Genomic DNA, 18922 nt, shown 5'->3' with positions numbered 1-18922 from the left:
ATAGACACAGGTTACCAAATGTCCAACCTTTTATGTGAAGATTAAAACCATATTATCGTCACTATCTTGTCACTGCTGTTTACAATCTCCCAGATGTAAGTAATGCATGCAGAATTATTTGCTGGGTGTGTATAAATAACATACATATTGGCTTATGTTGTTGAATTTATTTATTTTTTGTTACCCTATTTTAATATAAATTTTATTTTGTGTGTATAACATGACAGGACTATCCTTGTACAAGCTTGTGTTGTATAATGATAAATAAATGACCTTTATTTACATAATACTTCGCCGCGACCCTGTACGCAGGATAAGCGGTTGACAATGGATGGATGGATAACATAACTTGTGGAACGTGTACATTAGTAAATACAAATGACTTAGGCAGGCACTTAATTGAAGATTAACCAACATGGTGCAAAGCTGTGAGCACTTTATAATAGTAGGCTTTTTTTTCACATTCTATCATAGCACTTTAAAACTGTGGACCATACACTTTCACTTATTTCCTAAGTACTGTTGCTTCTGGATATACAGTACATTTAAAGGTAAACAGGCAGATATTTAGACGTTGTAGACATGCAGCAATCCTTCATGTTCATTCAGTACTTCCGTGAGAGTGCACACATCTGAGAACAGAATAAAATACAGCCAGACGAGTTCATTTAAACTTGAGAATTTTTCAAACTACTACATGGACTCTTTTTGACCGTCCTTGTTTCTAATTAGTTGTCTTATTTCTTGGTAAATTTTGTGTTTGTTTGAGTGAATAATGAGTCTGACCTGTTCCACTCCACCCTACTAATACAAATGAAGACATGGGACTTGTTGTGACCACCTCTGGCTTCATATCCTCCGATTTGACTTCTTCATGTGAGCTCAGAGATGCTGATGTTGACGAACAGGGATGCGGGAGGGATAGATGTTCCGTCTTTAGACAGCAGATGTATGTGACGATATCCTGGAACAGAGCGGTACTGAGTGAATCCTGGGTTCTCCTGGTATTTGACAGAACGTATGTTTTTACCTACATATTTAGCTCTCTGTGGCCATCTCTCTCTGCCCGCGGAAGGACGAGCCGATGACACATTCTTGTCAAGACTCATTTTTAAGCTATGAAAGTAATTTTTAAAACATTTACAGTATTATTCTCATACTTTTTTAACCATTGATGTCTATGAATTTAAATCTTGATGATGATTTTTGGTTTGTAATAGTAGCATCATATTGAGGCTCAATATAGAAAATAATAGACAATAATCTTTCTAATAATGTCAGAAAAGTGTTTTCAGTTTAAACATTCATGAGTACGAATGACCACTAGCTTTCTTTATTATGTAAACTGTGTTATTAAGACGTAGTCCAGAGCTTGAAGGTGTTGCCTCTCAATGTGGGGATCCTTTTGACAGGGAGCAACTCAGTGAGGGCTCTCCTATGACATTTGTCATGTGACCTTGTACCACTTTAGAAAAGTTTCAAGTAGTAATATCAATGGATCTTAATTATTTCAACTATATCTATCTTCTCGGTAGTTTATTTTGGTCCTTGGTATCTATATGAAGGAATTATGTGAAATGTTACATCTGCCCCTGCACGTGGGGCCAGATGTAACATTTCACATCTAGTGTTTGAATTAATACTGTGACTTTAACATTGCTTGTAAAAACATTTGATGACACAAGTAAAACACAGATACCAGAAGTGTTTGAGTTATGACAAAGAAACCAAAAGTTGCCCCCGGGCTCCCCATAAGAAATACTGCAGTGAGCTGTAACTCTGGTGGTTTCCATGCTTTGTGTTTTGGCTCACCTGCTTGGATGCACGTAAACGGCAGAGTGAACTGTCCCACAAAGTCGTTCCTGGACGCCTTATCGTAGTCCTCCACCACGAAGCGAACCAGGGCCAGCTCAGGGGTGTGGATGACAAAATTTAAAGTTTCATTCCACACTGGGTTAAAACCTGCAGGTAGAGAGGAGTGAGTACGGGAGAGGTGACTTGTTTTGATTACACACGTTTTCTTTCACATCTATGTGAACGAAAGGTTATCTGTATAAAAGAAAAATGAACACACTCCCACCATTGTTGTTAATGTGACTGGTCTCTTCCTTGACCTGGTCCTGCGGCACTCCATAGACCTCCACTCTGACCAGGGGGTCTACAATAGAGCCCTCTTTCTGATTCACCTTTGGTAGCTGCTGCCCACTGATCACCTGACAAACACAAATGTTCTTTTCTTTCATTGTTTTTCAGTGGTTTTCTGACATTACCTGCACATTTCTTAACCACTAGTAGCCTAGCTGCCCACCACAACCACAAACCAACTAGACGTTCATGCACTTTTGAACCTGGATGGATAAGCGGAGTGGCTTGTAGTCCCGCCGCTCCTCGGGCGTCTCTGGACTGAACTGAGTGTTGCCGTCTCTCATGAATTCAGGCTTGAGGACGTAGCCGCAGCATCCATTCTGCCTGAACAGCCCGTCATTCAGATCCATTTCCAGACCGGCTGTCTGGAAGTTCAGAGCCACTTTGGGAAAGACGGAGAAGGGAAATAATGCAATTAACTGCGGCTCTGGCTGGCTGCATCACACGGTCTCCCAGACTCAGTCATCTATCTAGCAATCGAAGTCCAGCAGACGACTGTCTTTCATCCAGAACAGACAGTGTCAGTTTGAGCCCTTATGACAGGAAGCATCTGTCCTGACGAACCCCTCCAGCTGCAGGGGATGATGTTCTGCATCTGACCCGGACCTCTAACCTCCCTGCAGGAGGAGGTGAGGGTGGCAGTGAGGGCGTGCACAAAGAGAATTACTCCTCCTCAATATGCTGTCACAAAAGAGACAGTCAATTTATGTGCAGCCTGTTATATTCTCACATTTGTTATATTCCATGTACAAATAGCTAATAGCTTTCGTGTGAAATAGTCACGTAAGCTGCATAGCATACAATCATAATGGTCCTGGTTCAGTTTCCGCTGGGGACCTTTGTAGCATGCCTTAATCCTTATCACTCCCTATTCATGTTTCCTATCATTGTCTACTGTTAACTATTAAAAAAAGCGCATGCTTATTTTGCTGCTGTGTATGCTTCTCACTGGGTTAGGAAGATTCTGCAACAAGTTGGGCGATAAAACCATCCCCCAAATCAAAAATGCGTTTAGTTGTTTCACGGTTTAGTTGTATCTAACTAGTGCCACTCATATTTGACAGCAGTGGCTGTGGACACCAGAACAGTCAGGTTTTGACACTGGAAACAGGAGACGTCAGTGATTTTAGAGGAGAAAGTTTGGTTTAACCAGCAGAGGGCGACCTCCCCCCTCACCTATCTGGCAGCCCACGTTCCACATCTCCTGTGGGTTATAGTTGGAGGAGTCCGTCCTGAGCCCGCTGGGGTAGATCCTGCTCAGCTGCCTTGTGTTGTGCTGCACAAAATCTGCCCCTGAGGAGAGGTTTAAAGAGAGGAAAGACTATGTATTTCTGTAGATTAAACACACAGAACTCCACCTGTTTCTCTATGTATGACTCAGATACAGTCATCAATAATATAATATGAAATGATACCTTATGTTACACATGTATAACAAAGTATAGTCATAAAACAGGTAATATGATATGATATAATATCTTTTCCTAAATGCACCGTTCCCTCGTGTTCATGGTACCTGCGTCCTTAGCGAGCCTCTTGGCCTTGGATTCAGAGAATGAGGACATCTCATAGCATTTGCCGTGTAAACGAGCACGCTCAAAGTCATGGAAGTGCACACTCTTGCAGTAAACCACCAGGTCTGACAGCTCCCTGGAAAATTTGGACGTGGATTTCTGCGAACAAAATAGAAAACCTGTCAACAAACAAATCCCATTCTCATCACTTTAAACTAGTTATTAGCTGCTTTGTTTAAATTTAGGACAGGTTATTATTACTTTATGCATTTTTACAGAACAGTTGTCAACATTTTCTCACACTAGTCGGTTGCAGTTTTGTTTAGTTGTGGACAAATGAACAGATAACTATGTTGATGTTATTAGAGGATAAATTATCTGATTAATGGCCTGTAATTGGCCTGGACAGTTCTTTTATTGCAAATAAATTCCCTCTGTCTGCCTTATTAATCTCTAATTAAATTATCAAAGCCACAAATGCATCAAGTTAATTTCTTGATTGTAAGCGCCGCTTTAGAAAATAAGGTTAACTTTCCCAGTTAAATGTGAAATGCACGTTAGATATTTTCCAATCGATTCACAGGACTGTTTTTTCCACCACACAGGAGAAGCACTTTGCTTAATGGTGTTTACCTTCTCACTTCACTGTCTTTCTTCTTTGTGCCGTATCTGTTTTCTTTAAAATATCCCTGTTTCCTGTTTCTTTGCACTATCTCCCTGTTTTACTCCAGTCTCGCCTTACTGGCTCTTATGTCCCAACCCAGTTTCCAGTCTCGCTGTACTATCAAGCTCCATTTGCTCCTGTCATGATTTACTGTCACTGTTGATCTCCTGTCTTTCTTCACTTCCACTATAAAGAAAACCTATAAGCAGCATGGCAGATCATGTTAAAATAAATAAAGAGGATGGAAAAGGGGACTTCGACGGATCTCAGATCTTACAGAAAAATTAGGGTAGTTTGGGGTAAGAATCAAATGTTCAACGTTCAAACAAAGTATTTTCTGACACATTAAAGACCATTTTATTGATTCTTTTTTTTTGGATCTTTAAGAGGGCTACGCTTAGGGTAACATATTAAAGTAAAATAAATAGCTACAGTTAACAAATTCATTTATATTTAATCAAATGTAGAATATTCGTTTTAGGGAAAAGGCATTTTCCACTGGGGTAAGATGCCCCCCCCCCCCACTCCTTTGGTGTGAAATCACTTTAATAGGTGCAAATTACAAACATACTAATTTAGCATTTTACTACTTTAACCAAAAAATATAAAAATCTCTCTCTCTAAACAATTGCATAACTTATCTAAAGGCTCCCCTTAATGTAAATATACATGTATATAAAAAAAACAGAGGAAGTTGAGTGAGAAACAATTCTTCCCCCCCTCCCCCAGTGTACTTCTAACAGAAGTACACTGGGGGTGTCTTACCCCGTGTTACCTAAGGCCCCATCTACCCTGCTCCTTGTTACTTTAAAAACTGAGTTTTAAAACGGATACGATCTCCGTCCACAGCAGCGTTTTAGCTGTTCTTTTTCACCGTTTTTATCTGGACGGGAGGTGCAAACGTAGCAAAAGGTCTTCGTTTTAAAACCAAAGCGCAGCAGTGTGGACGGGGCCTGAGTATCAGGTTCCTCTACCTTCCCATTGTTGGTCAAACACTCAGCGGGTGGGTGTTCTGTAGACGGGCTGTCAGCTTCATCGTTGGCCATCTCTTCCTCATCGCTAACTTCGTCCGTCACGGTTTCATCGAGACAATCTTCTAGACCTCCAATCTTCTTGGCTTTCAGCAAAACTTTCCCCTTCAGCTCCTTGAACGAACAGTAAGACAAGGTGAGCGTGCTGAGTGAGTGTTGGGATAGACCAGGAACTGACGGGACACTCAGATGTTACAGTTTTAAAGTACTTGTTGTCTTCAGTACCCAGACTACTCATGAAGGTGATCCATCTTCCTACACTCTGCTGTCTCTAACTAAATGCAGCAACGTACCACTATTTCATTGCTGAAATCCTCAGTGGAATTCCTCATACCCTTTATCTTCCATTACTTCAAGTTAGCATTGATTGTCCTAAGAGCTCTAATGGAAAAGAGTTTGGAATTCACGTGCGTTTATGATCGATGTGAGATGGATAGCAAGGCACACATGAATCATTAAGAACGGATCTGAAGTGTATTTTCTGAAAACATTCTAGTCCAAAAGCTTATGTTTACAGAAGACTTTTAAAAAATTAGTCCTGCCATATTGATGCCTAAATGTTAAAGTAAAGATGAAAAATCAAATCCCGTGATAACAGGATAATTATCTCGAGATAACAGACTATAGCTGAGCACAGGGGTCGGCCGGTGCCTTTCTTTAGGATAATTTCTGGTTTTCAGTGTTTGACTCCCGCTTTCTTCTTTTGTGTGTTAATTTTATTATCCTCTTCAGCAAAGTTGTTATGAAGAGATTCAGGGGAATTCAATCACACACATTTCCCGGTCGGCTATCTCAAAGCTTCCGAAATAGCCGTCAGGAAATGGATTCCCCTGAATGAGAAGCGCGGGAATTCCTTCTGCCTGGGAGTGACGGGGAAATGAAAAGTCAATAGGTTGACGGATGTGGACCAATCGTCGGGATGCACGCAGTCCAGCACGTGATTAATTGTGAGCAGGTGAAACAGTTCTCTTCATAAGAACTTTGTTGAAGAAGATTATGAAAAAAAGAGAAAAAAGCTTATCCTCCATGAGGATCTAAGCCACAACTCCAAGAGTCCTGTGCTCTACCGCCTGAGCTAACCCGTGATGCTGATAGTAACACAGAAATTAACATTACACCACTGTGTTAAACTACTGTTGTGTTATCTCCAGATCCCGAGAAAATTAACCCGTTATCAGGGGAAAACGGAGTAAAAAAATGTTTGAATCGAAGGCTGCTCAGGGCTTCCATAGTTGAGTGTGGTAGCATATACTATGAGCACAAAACAAAGGGGAGCTGTGCTAATGGGAATGTTATTAGTTTTGCTGGTATTTGGTCCAAAGTGACCTGATGATGGCGCTAGATAGACGTATTACATTTCATCCTCTGGGGACCATGGATGTCTAAATTTTATAGCCATCTATCCAATAGTTGTGAGATATTTCAGCCGCTTCGACATGAAATTATTGCAAAAATACAAAATCCATTAAAGAGTCTGGTTTTATTTACAATGATCGTTGCAGCCTTTCAGCCTCTGTAAAAGTTTCTTGAAAGTAAAAATGAACGCTTTGCCCCGTGTGGTGAACTAAACCCAAACAGATTCTAACCTGTGGAGACGGAAGCTGTTGAGGGACCAACCCTTCCAGCGGGGTCGTCAGCAGTGTGTCACCCAAGATTTGGCTGAGGTGTCGGGCCATGACTGTCTGCTGCTCCACACCGCAGTGATTCTCAAGGGACAGGATGAGTGGGAAGTCTGATGCCTGTCAAACAGGAAAGAGAAGACACAGTTCTCTTAAAATGAACAGGTGGCTTTTAAAGCTTATCTTAAGATTATTCTGTCAGCTTCAGCAAAATCAAAGGTCATTCCAAATAGTTTAACAGCAGTATGTAAGTTTCCAAAATCCTCCAAAGCAGTTTCTTCATCATATCTTCTTAAAGTCGAGAAGGAAAGTTTGAATAGAGTAGAGGAGTCACATGAGAAGTTCCTGGTTGTTTTCCATGTAGGTCAGTCAGCTGGGGGACATTTCATACCAGGGGCAGGGAAGGTTACCAGCTGCTCCATGTGGGCTTTACAGTTTGCTGGACACACAGACAGTCCTGCGGGTGGAATTGCTCTAAAGGTTTGGTTTGCTAAGCTTGGTACCAAAATCCATTTTTTCAATTACTTTTATTGGTGCAGCTCTATTTGACTTTAATCAACATATTTGTTTAGCAAGAATGACACTGCCCCAGGTGGGAGACGTCTGACCCAGCTGCTTTGTTTATGTACTTCCTTGTTTTTATCCTTTAACAACGGTTTGTTGTAATCCATTTACTTGTTCATGTCTGCACCGGAAAATACCATAAAACTTTGATTAATAGCTTTTATTTGCTAAAATCACTGAATTGACCCTGCCTGTATTGGGGACAGGCCTTTAATTCCTTTTGCACAAAACTGAAACTACTATGAAAACAGTTTATTTATTTCAAACAGTATGAATATTACTTATAATAATATATTAGGGCTGGGTGATATGGCCAAAAATTTTATCACGATAAAAATATTTCATACCATTCAATATCGATAATTGTAAACTGAAGGACCAGATGGTTAATTATGTGGCTAAACTTTTCTTTACAGTCAGAACGTGACAAACACTTGATACCAAACAGTGGATCACTTCACATATCTGAGGTAGAACATTCAAAACTATTATGATAAAATCTTTTTTCAGTCAAATGCGCTTTTATTTTGAAGGCAGCAATGTAAGGAAAACAACAACAGGGTGCAGGATGAGAGAAGTGTGGCAGAAGTTAGCAGACAGAGAGCGATGGACTTCACATGACAGGATTCACAACTCGGATTCATTTTTATGAAAAGCTGTTTTGATTCTTTTGATGGGTGGACCCTTCCAGACTGAAGAAATATATAAATAATCAAGGAAGGGACATATTCAGACTTAGAAGCAGCTAAAGTGGGCGACTCCGCAGGGTTTAAGAGGTTTTATACTTCTATAAAAACCAGACCAGGCGTTTCTTTGTCAAAGTGTGTTCCCACACCAGGCCAGTAAACGAGGCAGGCGGCTATTTGGGACTCGGTTATTAATTGAATGTTTATGGTAAACACCATTTCCACGACACAGTGTTCCTGTTATTCTGGATTATGCAAACACAATGTCAGCAGTTTTTAGCGACTGTTTCTTCTCTTTCAGAGCAAACTGTTCACAAAATGTTGAGTAGTAGTGATGAAATCTGGGATGGGTGACAGACTAACGGCTACTCTGGGGAAGAAAGCTCAGACACGGCTGTAAATGTTGCTAGTGCTGCTCACCTTGAAGGCGTATTCTTTCAGCGTTGAAATTATGTCCCTAAAAAGAATCTTGGAAGTCAAAGTGTGACCATGGTACACAATTGGTTCCCCATCACTGCCGTCCCAGCAGTCCACCTCCACACAACGGCAGCCTCTCTTCAGGGCCCTACACACACACGCAAAAAAAAATGTAAGTAATCACTCTTGTTTCAGTTAAAAGTGTCACATTTCAATCTACAAATATACCTTTTAAGGATTATGTGAAATCCTGAAACCCCCCCTGTGTCACTCACCTCATGATAAAATAGTTTATAAGTAATTCTCAGCTTTTGTTTGAACCTTAAAACTCCCTGTCAACCTGAACACTAACTTCACGCTCCTCCTCATTTGTGATTGTCTAACCTCTGGTTCAATTAAAAACAGGAACTACAAATAAAGTGTGTTGCTTGTGGCGTGAGCTGCAGCCCTCACTGGATGTATGCCTCCAAGCTGCTCTGTCCTCGGAGCTGGTCCTCCAGGAGGTAGGTGTTGTGTGAGGAGGAGATGAAGTAGTGGCTAAGAGGCTGGCTCATGTCCTGGTGAAGGTCCCGACGCTCAGGTTTAAATATGGAGCCCTCCTGCGAGCACAGGTACATCTGGAAGCCCTCCAACGACATGGCGCCTTGCTGCTTGTCTGCACAGAGGGACACAGAAGGTGTTGGCACAAGAGCGCAATTCAGGTTTATATGGCCATAAAAACATTCAAAAACCTGCCGGGACTCTAATTAAAAGACTGGTGAGTTCACAGATCACCTGGCAGAATGCTGAGCGGCATGGGTTTCATTAAATGTAAGTAGATGGACATACAGTATGTATGTTGTTATGTTTCAGCTTCATTACACTGGCTCTAAAGGGGACAGAGCGTTTGCTGTCAGGGCCCCGAGGCTCTGGAACAGCCTGCCCGAGGAAATCAGGTCGGCTGAGTCAGTGAACTCTTTTAAGTCCCTCCTTTAAACATACTTTTATAGGAGAGCCTTTCCTGATTTTATTTTATTTTAATCTATTTTATAGATATTTTATATTTACTTTTAACATGTATTTTAGTCTCTTTTTTGCTTTTATCATGTATTTGTTTTTATGTGGGGTTTTTTGTCTTGGCAGTTGTTAAAGAACTTTGTAACTTGCTTTTGAAAAAAAGAAAGATTATTATTATTAGTATATATCGATGTATGTTGTAGGTGTGAAGCATAAGAAGTAATACTATATACAATAAATATTAAATTTTTTATCTACAATAAATATTTAATATTATTATATTTGAACAGTTTTTACACATTCCTAAGAAATTATCCTAGGCAATTTATTATCATTATATATCACTTAGTACTACTGTAAATTCTAATTCATTGTACATTATTTGTGATTACTGTTTTATTGTTGTACTTTTATCCTGTAAAGCACCTTGGTCAACCTTAAGTGTGCTATATAAATAAAGTTGATATTGATATTCATGGCTGTATTTTAGGGCAGTTGTGCAACAGGGCAACTCCTCCTGAGGCCCAGCCAGTCCTCAAAAATCTGAAAATGACTGAAGTTGATGAAGATGAAGCCATCTTTACCTGATTCAGATGGTTCATAGCGGTCAATCAGCTCCCGGGCTAGCTGCGCACTCCGCTCTCCTTCCTGCTGCTCTGTGCTCAGGAAGTTCTGCAGCTCCTCCAACATTAACTTCTCTCCATCTCCGGAGTAGTCCTGGAACACCTTCCACACTTCATCCCTCTGAGTCAGCATCTCATAGAAGTGGACAAACTGTTCGATTTCCAAAGAGCCACTGTCTGACTTGTCAGCCATCTGTGAAAATAAAGCAACGTATTTGTTGCACTGTTTAAAAGAAAAATATCACTGGTTGGTTTTACTACATGGTGTGAGGGTTTGGAAATGGTGGGGGGAAAGTACAGAGTTGAGCAAAAGTAAAATTCTGCTCTAAAACCCAGTGAGAATGTGTCATAGTCACAGATTCAATCCCTGCAGCAGCGAATGTGTCATGAAAAAAGGAGTTTGAGGAGAGCTCTGCTACTTGCTCAATCTTATATTATACAGTCTCCGAAGAAGATCAAAAGCTCACCGTGAATAGGTACAGAGCATGTTCCTCATTCATGTCTACGTTCATCATCTTCAGCAATTTCCGCACCTCTTTGAAATTCATCTTCCCATCTTTGTTTTTGTCAGCTTTCTGAAACCAGTCCCGGACCCACCTGAGATGATGTTGAGGGAAACGCCAGCTCAGAAGTGTTGTGAAATATCAATTACAATCAAACTTCCTTTTCCCCTTAGGAACCTCAAAATTGTTCTTACACTCTGCCAGAGAGTTATACTAGAATAAGCTTTAAATATATGCAGTATAAAGAGAAACATAAGAGAAAATGTGCAGCACAACAATGTAATTACTTAATACCAAAAAACCAAGGACCACGGGACTAAACGACTCCAGACCCGTCGCCCTGACCTCTGCCAGAACAGTCTGGAGCTCAACGCTCTGAAGACAGTGGACTTTAGAAAGACCACAGCCCCACCCTCCCCCATCATCCTGTGTGACTCCCCAGTCACCACTGTGGACCCAGGACCTCAAGTGGGACCTGATCATCTCCTCCCTCACCAAGAAGGCCCAGCAGAGGATGTACTTCCTGCGGCAGCTGAAGAAGCTCAGCCTGCCAAAGACAATGTGCACTTCTACACCGCCATCATTGAGTCCATCCTCACCTCCTCCATCACCATCTGGTTCGCTGCTGCCACTGCCAGGGACAAGGGCAGGCTGCAGCGCATCATTCGCTCTGCAGAGAAGGTGATTGGCTGCAATCTTCCATCACTTCTGGACCTGTACGCCTCCAGGACTCTGAGGCGAGCAGGAAAGATTGCAGCTGACTCCTCCCATCCCGGACACAAACTGTTTCAGACTCTCCCCTCTGGCAGGAGACTGCGGTCCATCAGGTCCAAAACCTCTCGCCACAAACAGCTTCTACCCGTCTGCAGCCTCATCAACAAGGCCCGGGTCCCCCACTGATGCCCCCCCCCGCCTTCAAATAATACAATCGTCTTTGCACATGTAAATATCACTTCATGTCATATCATGCACGAACCTGGCACATTGCACATATTTGTTGTTAATTTGTTGTTAATAGTAAATTGTTGTTGTTCCATTGTTATTTATTTATTTATTTTTTATATTGTCAGTTGTATTATTTTTCTCTATTCTTCTGTTATTCTTATATAACTTGCATTTGTTTATTACATATTTATATATTTCTACATCTATTTATGTCAGATGTCTGTCTGTCTGCATGTAGCACCTTCACACCACCAAGTCTAAAACACTACTTGGCAATAAAGCTCCTTCTGACTCTGATTCTGATACTGGCTAACACCAGAATAAACACTTGTTTTCATAAAATACCAAACATCCCCTACTACAATAAAAGGATACTGGTCTAGCCTCTCCTTCTCATCCATTGTTTGAACCTTGTGAATCAGCTTGCGCACTCCCTGGATCCAGGCCCGGGCCTCCTCTGGTGAGTCGGCCACGAGGTCCAGGTTGCCCTGGCGACCGTGAAACACCAAGGTGAAGCAGAGGTCAGCGGAGAACTCCTCAGCAACGCTGAACAGGACCTCAGACTGGTGGCCCTCACGCACGGCCTCCACCTCGGTAACTGAGACTGAGACGTGATGGTTAAAGTTAATAGAGAATTTTAATTATTTGATGCATTTCATATGCTTCTGTCTGCAGTTTGAGTGGGAGGCGTACAGGAGCCGTAAATTTGCTTAATTCATCAATGTTTTCGGTACTTTGTTAGCCAGGGTCATTTTTAAAACACTCCCTAGACACCCAGAAACCAATACTACTTGACCCCGGGATTTATGTGTGTTAAGTACTTTGCAGCAATTTGATGAAATATATATTTATTTAGGACTATGTGCCAATGTTAGCAACATAAACTAACAAAATAGGTCCTAAAAAAGGATTTTAACACAGGGTTTCGATACACAACCAAGGTCACAAAATTAAATAATAAAAGACACAATTCCTAAATCCTTTTGCAATTAATCAAGGTAGGTACAACCAATTAATATGGGTGAACCTGGGGTGTTTGAGGCCCTTGGATGTTCCCAAAGACACAACTCTCACGTCTCTGTGGTAAATATATAGCTGCTACAACCAGTTAGCTTATCTTAACATAACAATTGGAAATAGTGTGGAACAGTCAGCTTTGTAGGTAACAGCATCTGTCTACCTGCGTGTCTTAGTTACTAATTAATTAGTAAATTAGTAATAATTATAATGTTGTTTGTTAAATCAATACAAACTCCAAAGTGCCGAAATGACAATTTGCCATTATCGCACTAGGACCAACAGGAGATGGACTGGAAAACATAGAGGCAGTTAAATGGAAAAAGTCTTTACTTGCAGGCAAGGCTCGATGGAAAAGATCAAAACTATCACTGTGAGAACACTTAAAGGAGACCTATTATAATGCATTTCCAATCCTGTATTGTAGTTCTGTGACTCCTGTATGGCAGCTTTGCATGATTCAAAGTTCAAAACATTAATTCTCTGTCTTATACTGATTCTTCATGTAGGCGTTCATTTCAGCCTCTGTCTGAAACAAGCTGTAGATACTCCTGTTTCTTTAAAGCCCCCCCTCTCAAAGCCCACTGTCTTCTGATTGGCCAAGACCTGAAGCATGTTACCAGGCTGTTGTTGTCGCTGAGCGGGACAGACAGACTGAGCGTTGCTGTGGGAGCAAATGACCATATATGGAACAGCGTCTCCGTGTAGCTCCGTGTTCAAAACAGAGCGTTCAGAACTGGAGGAAATCTGAGGTTTTTGCTCACAGGGATTTCTAAACTACTTTAACCTCATTATTTGAAGCTTTAACCATGTTTAACATGAAAATCTAACATTGTAACATTATAGATGGTCATAAAATATGGAAAAGCATGATAGGTCTCCTTTAAAAAGAACGCTGGAAGACTATGATGAGTCAAGATGAAGTGGCAACAGACAAGAGGAGCACACCAACTAAATACACAATGGAGAAGGGGTAATAAGAAACAGGTGATTTCGATCAGGGCAGGTAATCACAGAGGTATCTGAAACTACAATCAATCAATCAATCAAAATGTATTTGTAGAGCACTTTACAATCCAAGTGGACACAAACTGCTGTACAGTAAAACAATAAATGAATACATAAAAGACACTAAAAACAAAGCTCACACAACGCATAAAACACAAATAAACAACCATACAATAAAACAATAAAATCAATACAATTAAAACAAGAAATGTCAAAACTACAGCCAGAGGTGTGTGTATCAAAATAAAACATGAAATGCTAATTGAAAAATACTGGACACCAAAAAACATAGTGTTAAACAGTTTTAAAAGGAATTAAATTAAATAATTATTATTATAAAATTCTGGGCATATCTTACAAGTTGTACCTTTGAGTTGTACTTAACACCACTAATTAAATGATCTTTGTAATGAAAAAAGCATGTGTATGTGGCCTGAGAGGAAATGCTTGTGTTTGAGTTCACATTTTTAACATAACCAGGGAGAATCATGGAAAGTTAATATGTTTGTACAATGACGCATCCGAACACGTGCACACAATTCGGTACTCACAGGTGGAGTGGCCTTTCCCCGCCCATCGTGACTTGTACCAGATCGTCAGGCCGTCCTCCAGAAGGCGGAAATGGCGCTGTTTCTTCCACGAACGGGACTTGACTTTTCTCAGAGTCGACCCTGCCATCATCACCTTGACATCTGGGTCATCTTGGATACCTGCACAAAGTCACATAAAAAGTTAATGTTTATGAAAGAAACCAAAAGGTTTTGATCGTGTTGATCTTCAGTCTGAGAGAATAACATTTACTCACATGAACCTTCAGGATCCATTGCTATTCTGGAGTCATATCAATGGAAATGTGCTGCAAAAAAAGCAGATGTCAAAAAATTGTTCCAGATGTCTTTCCCTGTTTCCCAAAAAAAATTATTTAAACGCTCTATGTACATTCAATCAATGCATAAACTATCCAAATACAAATAATTACAGCATAATATTAATCTTCAGTTGTTTTTAGGTTTTCCGAGCACACTTTCAGCAACATCCTGATTCAAAATGAAACAGTTACACAAAACTACCTTGTTGGATACTAAGCTGGTTCATTGGAACATCCATCACCTTAATTAACCAGTCAAACTGTCCAATCAGTTGGGCAGAAGCATGGTGCACAAAGATCCTTAATATTAATCTTAACATTAAGGATTTAATAAACATAATAATTATAATATGAATAATAATAGTAATAATAGCTGTTTTTGAATAGCTCTTTACTCGGTGCAGGTGACAAAGTGGTTTACAACAATAAATGTAAAACAATAACTCGAAAGGAAATGAGAGATAAAAATAAGAATAGACCTCACACAGTGGCACAATTAATTAACACAAACATACATAAGTCAATATGCAAAAAAGTTTAAAAAAAACAAAAAAAAAACAAAAAAAAAACAGGCATCACACAGTGTCTTGACAAGTGAGATAAAATCGGGAACAGACTTTGCAAGCCTGATCACCTCTTGTTTGAAAATATTGGCAGCAAAGATCTTGTCTCCTTTGGTTTTCAGTCTAGTCCTTGGAATGATTAGCAACATCCTACCAGAGGATCTTAGTCTGCGTCCTGGCTCACAGGGGGATAAAAGCTCATATATATATATATATATTTGAAAGTATGTAGAGGAATTTTAAAAGAAATAGGCAGTCAGTGCAAGGATGCTAAAACTAGGGTTATATGGGCACATTTTTTGCAGCGACTTAAAAGTCGAGCTGCGGCATTTTGGTCTAATTGTAGACGATGAATTGATTTCTGACTGAGACAGGTATGTAGGGAGTTACAATGGGCATGGATGAGTTTCTCCAGATCTGTAGCTGAAAGAAAAGACTAACATTTTCTCAGTGTCTGGCTTCTGTTCACATCACAGCACAGACTGCCCTTCTAAAAGTTACCAATGGCCTCCTTTTGAATGCGAACTGTGGCATGTGTCCAATTCTGGTGCTGTTAGACATGACCAATCAATCGACCATGGCATCTTGTTAGATAGACTGAGGAGCTGGGCGAGCATCTGTGACATGGCATCAGACTGGTTTGCCTCTTATTTGTCTGACAGGAAGTTCTGTGTGTCTAATAATAACTGCCTTTTCTCTTGTTAAATATGGTGTGCCTCAAGGATCAATCCTTGGACCTATTTTATTTTCAATCTACATGCTCCCCTTGGGAGATGTGATCCACCAATACAGTTTTTCCTTCCATTTCTATGCAGACGATACTCAGTTGTACTTCCTGGTGAAGCCTACCGACCTCTGTGTGCTGCATGTCCTCAAAGCCTGCCTGGCTGACATAACAAACTGGATGTCTATGATTTTTCTACAGCTAAATACCAATAAAAGAGAAATCCTCGTAATTGGACCCCAACACCCCTCTATAGGTCTCCTGTCTACACACATTAAGCCTGTTGCAAGTTGGCATCTTAAATGCCAGAGATGCAGAAACGGTTATACATGTTTTTATATCCTCTCACCTAGATTATTGCAACAGTCTGTTCTCATGTCTAAATCAAAAAAACTCTGAACTGTTACAGATTGTGCAGAACTCAGCTGTGAGGTTATTAGTCCAAACTAAGAAGTATGCCCACGTCACACCAATTTTACTTTCACTTTATTGGCTCTTTGTCTCTTTTAGGATTGATATTAAGATCTTATTGATTACTTTTATTACTTCTTCATGACATGGGTCTTCTGTCCCTCCTGAGGCTCTGGAATGACCTGCCAGAGGAAATCAGGCTGTCTGCATCAGAGTCTTCTTTTAAGTCATGCATGAAAAATAATTTCTTCCGGAAAGACTTTTCTGAGTCTATCTGCTGCTAGCCCTTTATTCTCTAAAATTCCTGCTTAACCATTTATCAGTGCATTATATGTTCTATTTAATTGTTTATTATTGACTACTATGATTTCTATGTATTATCGATCTCTTCTCTTTTATCTCTCTGTGAAGCACTTTGTAGCTTGTTTGATAAGTGCTCTACCACATTTTTCTTATTATTATTATTATTATTATTATTATTATTATTATAACATTGGTTATATTTCTCAAATGATAAAATCATCTCTGTTTTGTTTCCTTAAAACTTCACTGATGTTGAAAAAGAGAGGATACTGTCCGAATCTGCAAGGATGTAGTAGACTACAAGCACTAACAGCCATGGTATTTTTAGGGCGAGTCAGCATTTAAATATTGATCCACTTATACCATCAAACTTTACTCATTCATTATATCTGCAAGCAGAGTGAAAGGCCTGTGCATGGCAAGCTCTGCACTCTGTGTGCCGACCAAGAAAAATCACACACACTTAGTCTGTGCTCGCCTCAGCCTGATCAGATAGATGTCAAGAGTAGTTGATTTTAAGAAATTAAATTTATCTACATGTGGTTAGTAGTTAATGTAATCACTATAGGATTATTGTAATTTATCACACGTATTATACGTGTATTTGTATGTATTTATTTTTTGCTGTGCTGGTGACGTCACGTGGCCCTATGGATGACAACTTTGATGAGTAGGTGTGTTGATCTGTACCTCGGTTAGTCTACCGTTTTAGTCCAGACCTAAATATTGCCACTACTGGACATTCATGGTTCAATGAGTATGCACAGTATATACTATATTATAATTTGTCTTTGTGTTTTGCAATCTGTACATCATAAAACCCCGTGTATCTTTACACCCTAATAACATGTCTCGTTGAAAGCAGAGCGACCCACGCTGAAAAAGATAAATTAACTGCAGACTGCAGTGAAAACTGATAAACTCCTTCAATCTCTGTTGTTCACTGATAATGTGGGTCAAATACTTCCGGAAAGAGAAGGTTTTCTAATGTCTGTATATTTGTATTCCTGCCTGACAGCTATCCTTTCCTGCCATTGTCTCCTGAAATAACAAGATCTTGGGTTCTATGCGTTTCACAACAACAAGTCCTCCCCTCCACGGCAAGTTTATGAGGAAAGTTCTCACCACAGTAAGTCTTACTGTGGTGAGAACTTTCCTCACGTGACATGATGTAAGGAATGCATTCACAGGCGAGTCACAATTTAATATCACACTCCCACTGGAAAAAAAAAAAAACTGACCACGAAAGTGAAGGTTATTTTCCACCCAACTAAACAAACGTGTGCTTCTATGTTTTGTGCTTTTCACTTGCAGAGCCACGTGAAACACATTTTTATTGTCCGTCCACGTTTCTCAGATTTTCTACTGTTGAGAGTCTCACGCACCCTCATTCATACTTCACATCCAGACCTCAGGCTGAGCTTAGGTCATGTTATTTTATTTTGGGGACCATGCTTAAGTGCTTTGCATAGGCGTTCTTTTTAGGCGAGATGAGTCACAAACACACAAACACATGACTAATGGGGATGTCTATGAATAAACAACTCAGTCTCAGACCAGCAGCTCATACTTTTATCTTGTGTGCTTCTAGTTTGTAGTTTAAATCCATTCTATCCATCAAAGGAATGTTCTATTTCCACAGTACAGTGGGATTATTGTCCTGCTGCCCGTGACTGCCTTCTTCCTGCAATATGAGGAAATCAACAAACAAGTGGCAGTGCCAGTCCTATAAAATCTATATTTAACAGCAAACCGCTGATAGGAGGGAGGTTTGTGCACAGAAAATTAGAGCCATCAAGCATCACTTCAAGCAAAGCCTGTATGCAACTGCAGCTAAAGAAAGAAGGAATGACTCAGACAAACTACAATTTGTATACTATATTTTTCCTTGGTATGGAAAAAGTTACACTTACCAAAAGTGTAGGTCTCACAGCGCCACCAGAGGTTGGTACTTGCGTACTCACGTGACAGCTGTCCCAGGGAAGGCTTCAGATACTGATGGGTAGGACCCTGTACGGCCGCCTCGAGAGAAGGTTCAGGTCAGGTGTGTAAGTCACACTGCTGAGATCCAGACTCAAGCAGAGTCCAGGGACTAATAGCTGAGCTCAGGGCCTTAAATGACTGGGAGTGTCCGAGAGGAAATCTGGCTCAGCCTCCTCTTCTCTTCTTCTCTCTCCACTCTTACTGCTGGGCCTGACAAACCCGATTCCCTAGTCACTGCTGCCGCACGCTGGTGCGCTCTTCCCCACTCAAGTCCACTCCCACCCCTTCATATCCTCCTCCTCCTCCTCCTCCTCCTCCTCCGCTGGACCCCCCCCCCC

General features: G+C 40.5%; 1 protein-coding gene across 2 annotated transcripts; it reads right to left on the bottom strand.

Moving 5' to 3' along the window:
• Positions 1–152: 152 nt before the first annotated feature.
• LOC123973978 (1-phosphatidylinositol 4,5-bisphosphate phosphodiesterase delta-4-like) lies at positions 153–18812 on the bottom strand. 2 transcript variants are annotated; one of them, XR_006825746.1, is made up of 17 exons: positions 18515–18811; positions 14538–14588; positions 14284–14442; positions 12083–12311; positions 10727–10856; positions 10221–10452; positions 9094–9295; positions 8644–8788; positions 6941–7093; positions 5298–5468; positions 3662–3818; positions 3322–3438; positions 2349–2527; positions 2081–2213; positions 1813–1962; positions 787–964; positions 153–632 (listed from the first exon to the last, which is right to left on the bottom strand). XR_006825746.1 is itself a non-coding variant. In XM_046054380.1 (16 exons), the coding sequence occupies exons 2-16, from the start codon at positions 14554–14556 to the stop codon at positions 873–875; spliced, it is 2268 nt and encodes a 755-aa protein (XP_045910336.1). In that variant the 5' UTR covers positions 14557–14588; positions 18515–18812; the 3' UTR covers positions 153–872. The 2 variants fall into 2 exon arrangements, 1 of the variants encoding a protein (XP_045910336.1); XM_046054380.1 differs by having other exon boundaries at positions 153–964; positions 18515–18812.
• Positions 18813–18922: the final 110 nt, after the last annotated feature.

The sequence above is a fragment of the Micropterus dolomieu genome, linkage group LG07 (genome assembly GCF_021292245.1).
Source record: "Micropterus dolomieu isolate WLL.071019.BEF.003 ecotype Adirondacks linkage group LG07, ASM2129224v1, whole genome shotgun sequence".
In the NCBI taxonomy this organism is placed as follows: Eukaryota; Metazoa; Chordata; class Actinopteri; order Centrarchiformes; family Centrarchidae; genus Micropterus; species Micropterus dolomieu.
Note: the sequence above shows the minus strand (reverse complement) of the source record. Positions and strands in the feature narration are given on the sequence as shown.

Bases quoted from the DNA above. Each gene is read 5' to 3' on its own strand.
- LOC123973978 (XM_046054380.1), bottom strand. The intron at 5,469-6,940 runs GTTAGAATCTGT...TGTTCGTTCAAG, and splicing joins AACAGCTTCCGTCTCCACAG to GAGCTGAAGGGGAAAGTTTT. The intron at 2,528-3,321 runs GTGAGGGGGGAG...TCTTTCCCAAAG, and splicing joins GAACGTGGGCTGCCAGATAG to TGGCTCTGAACTTCCAGACA.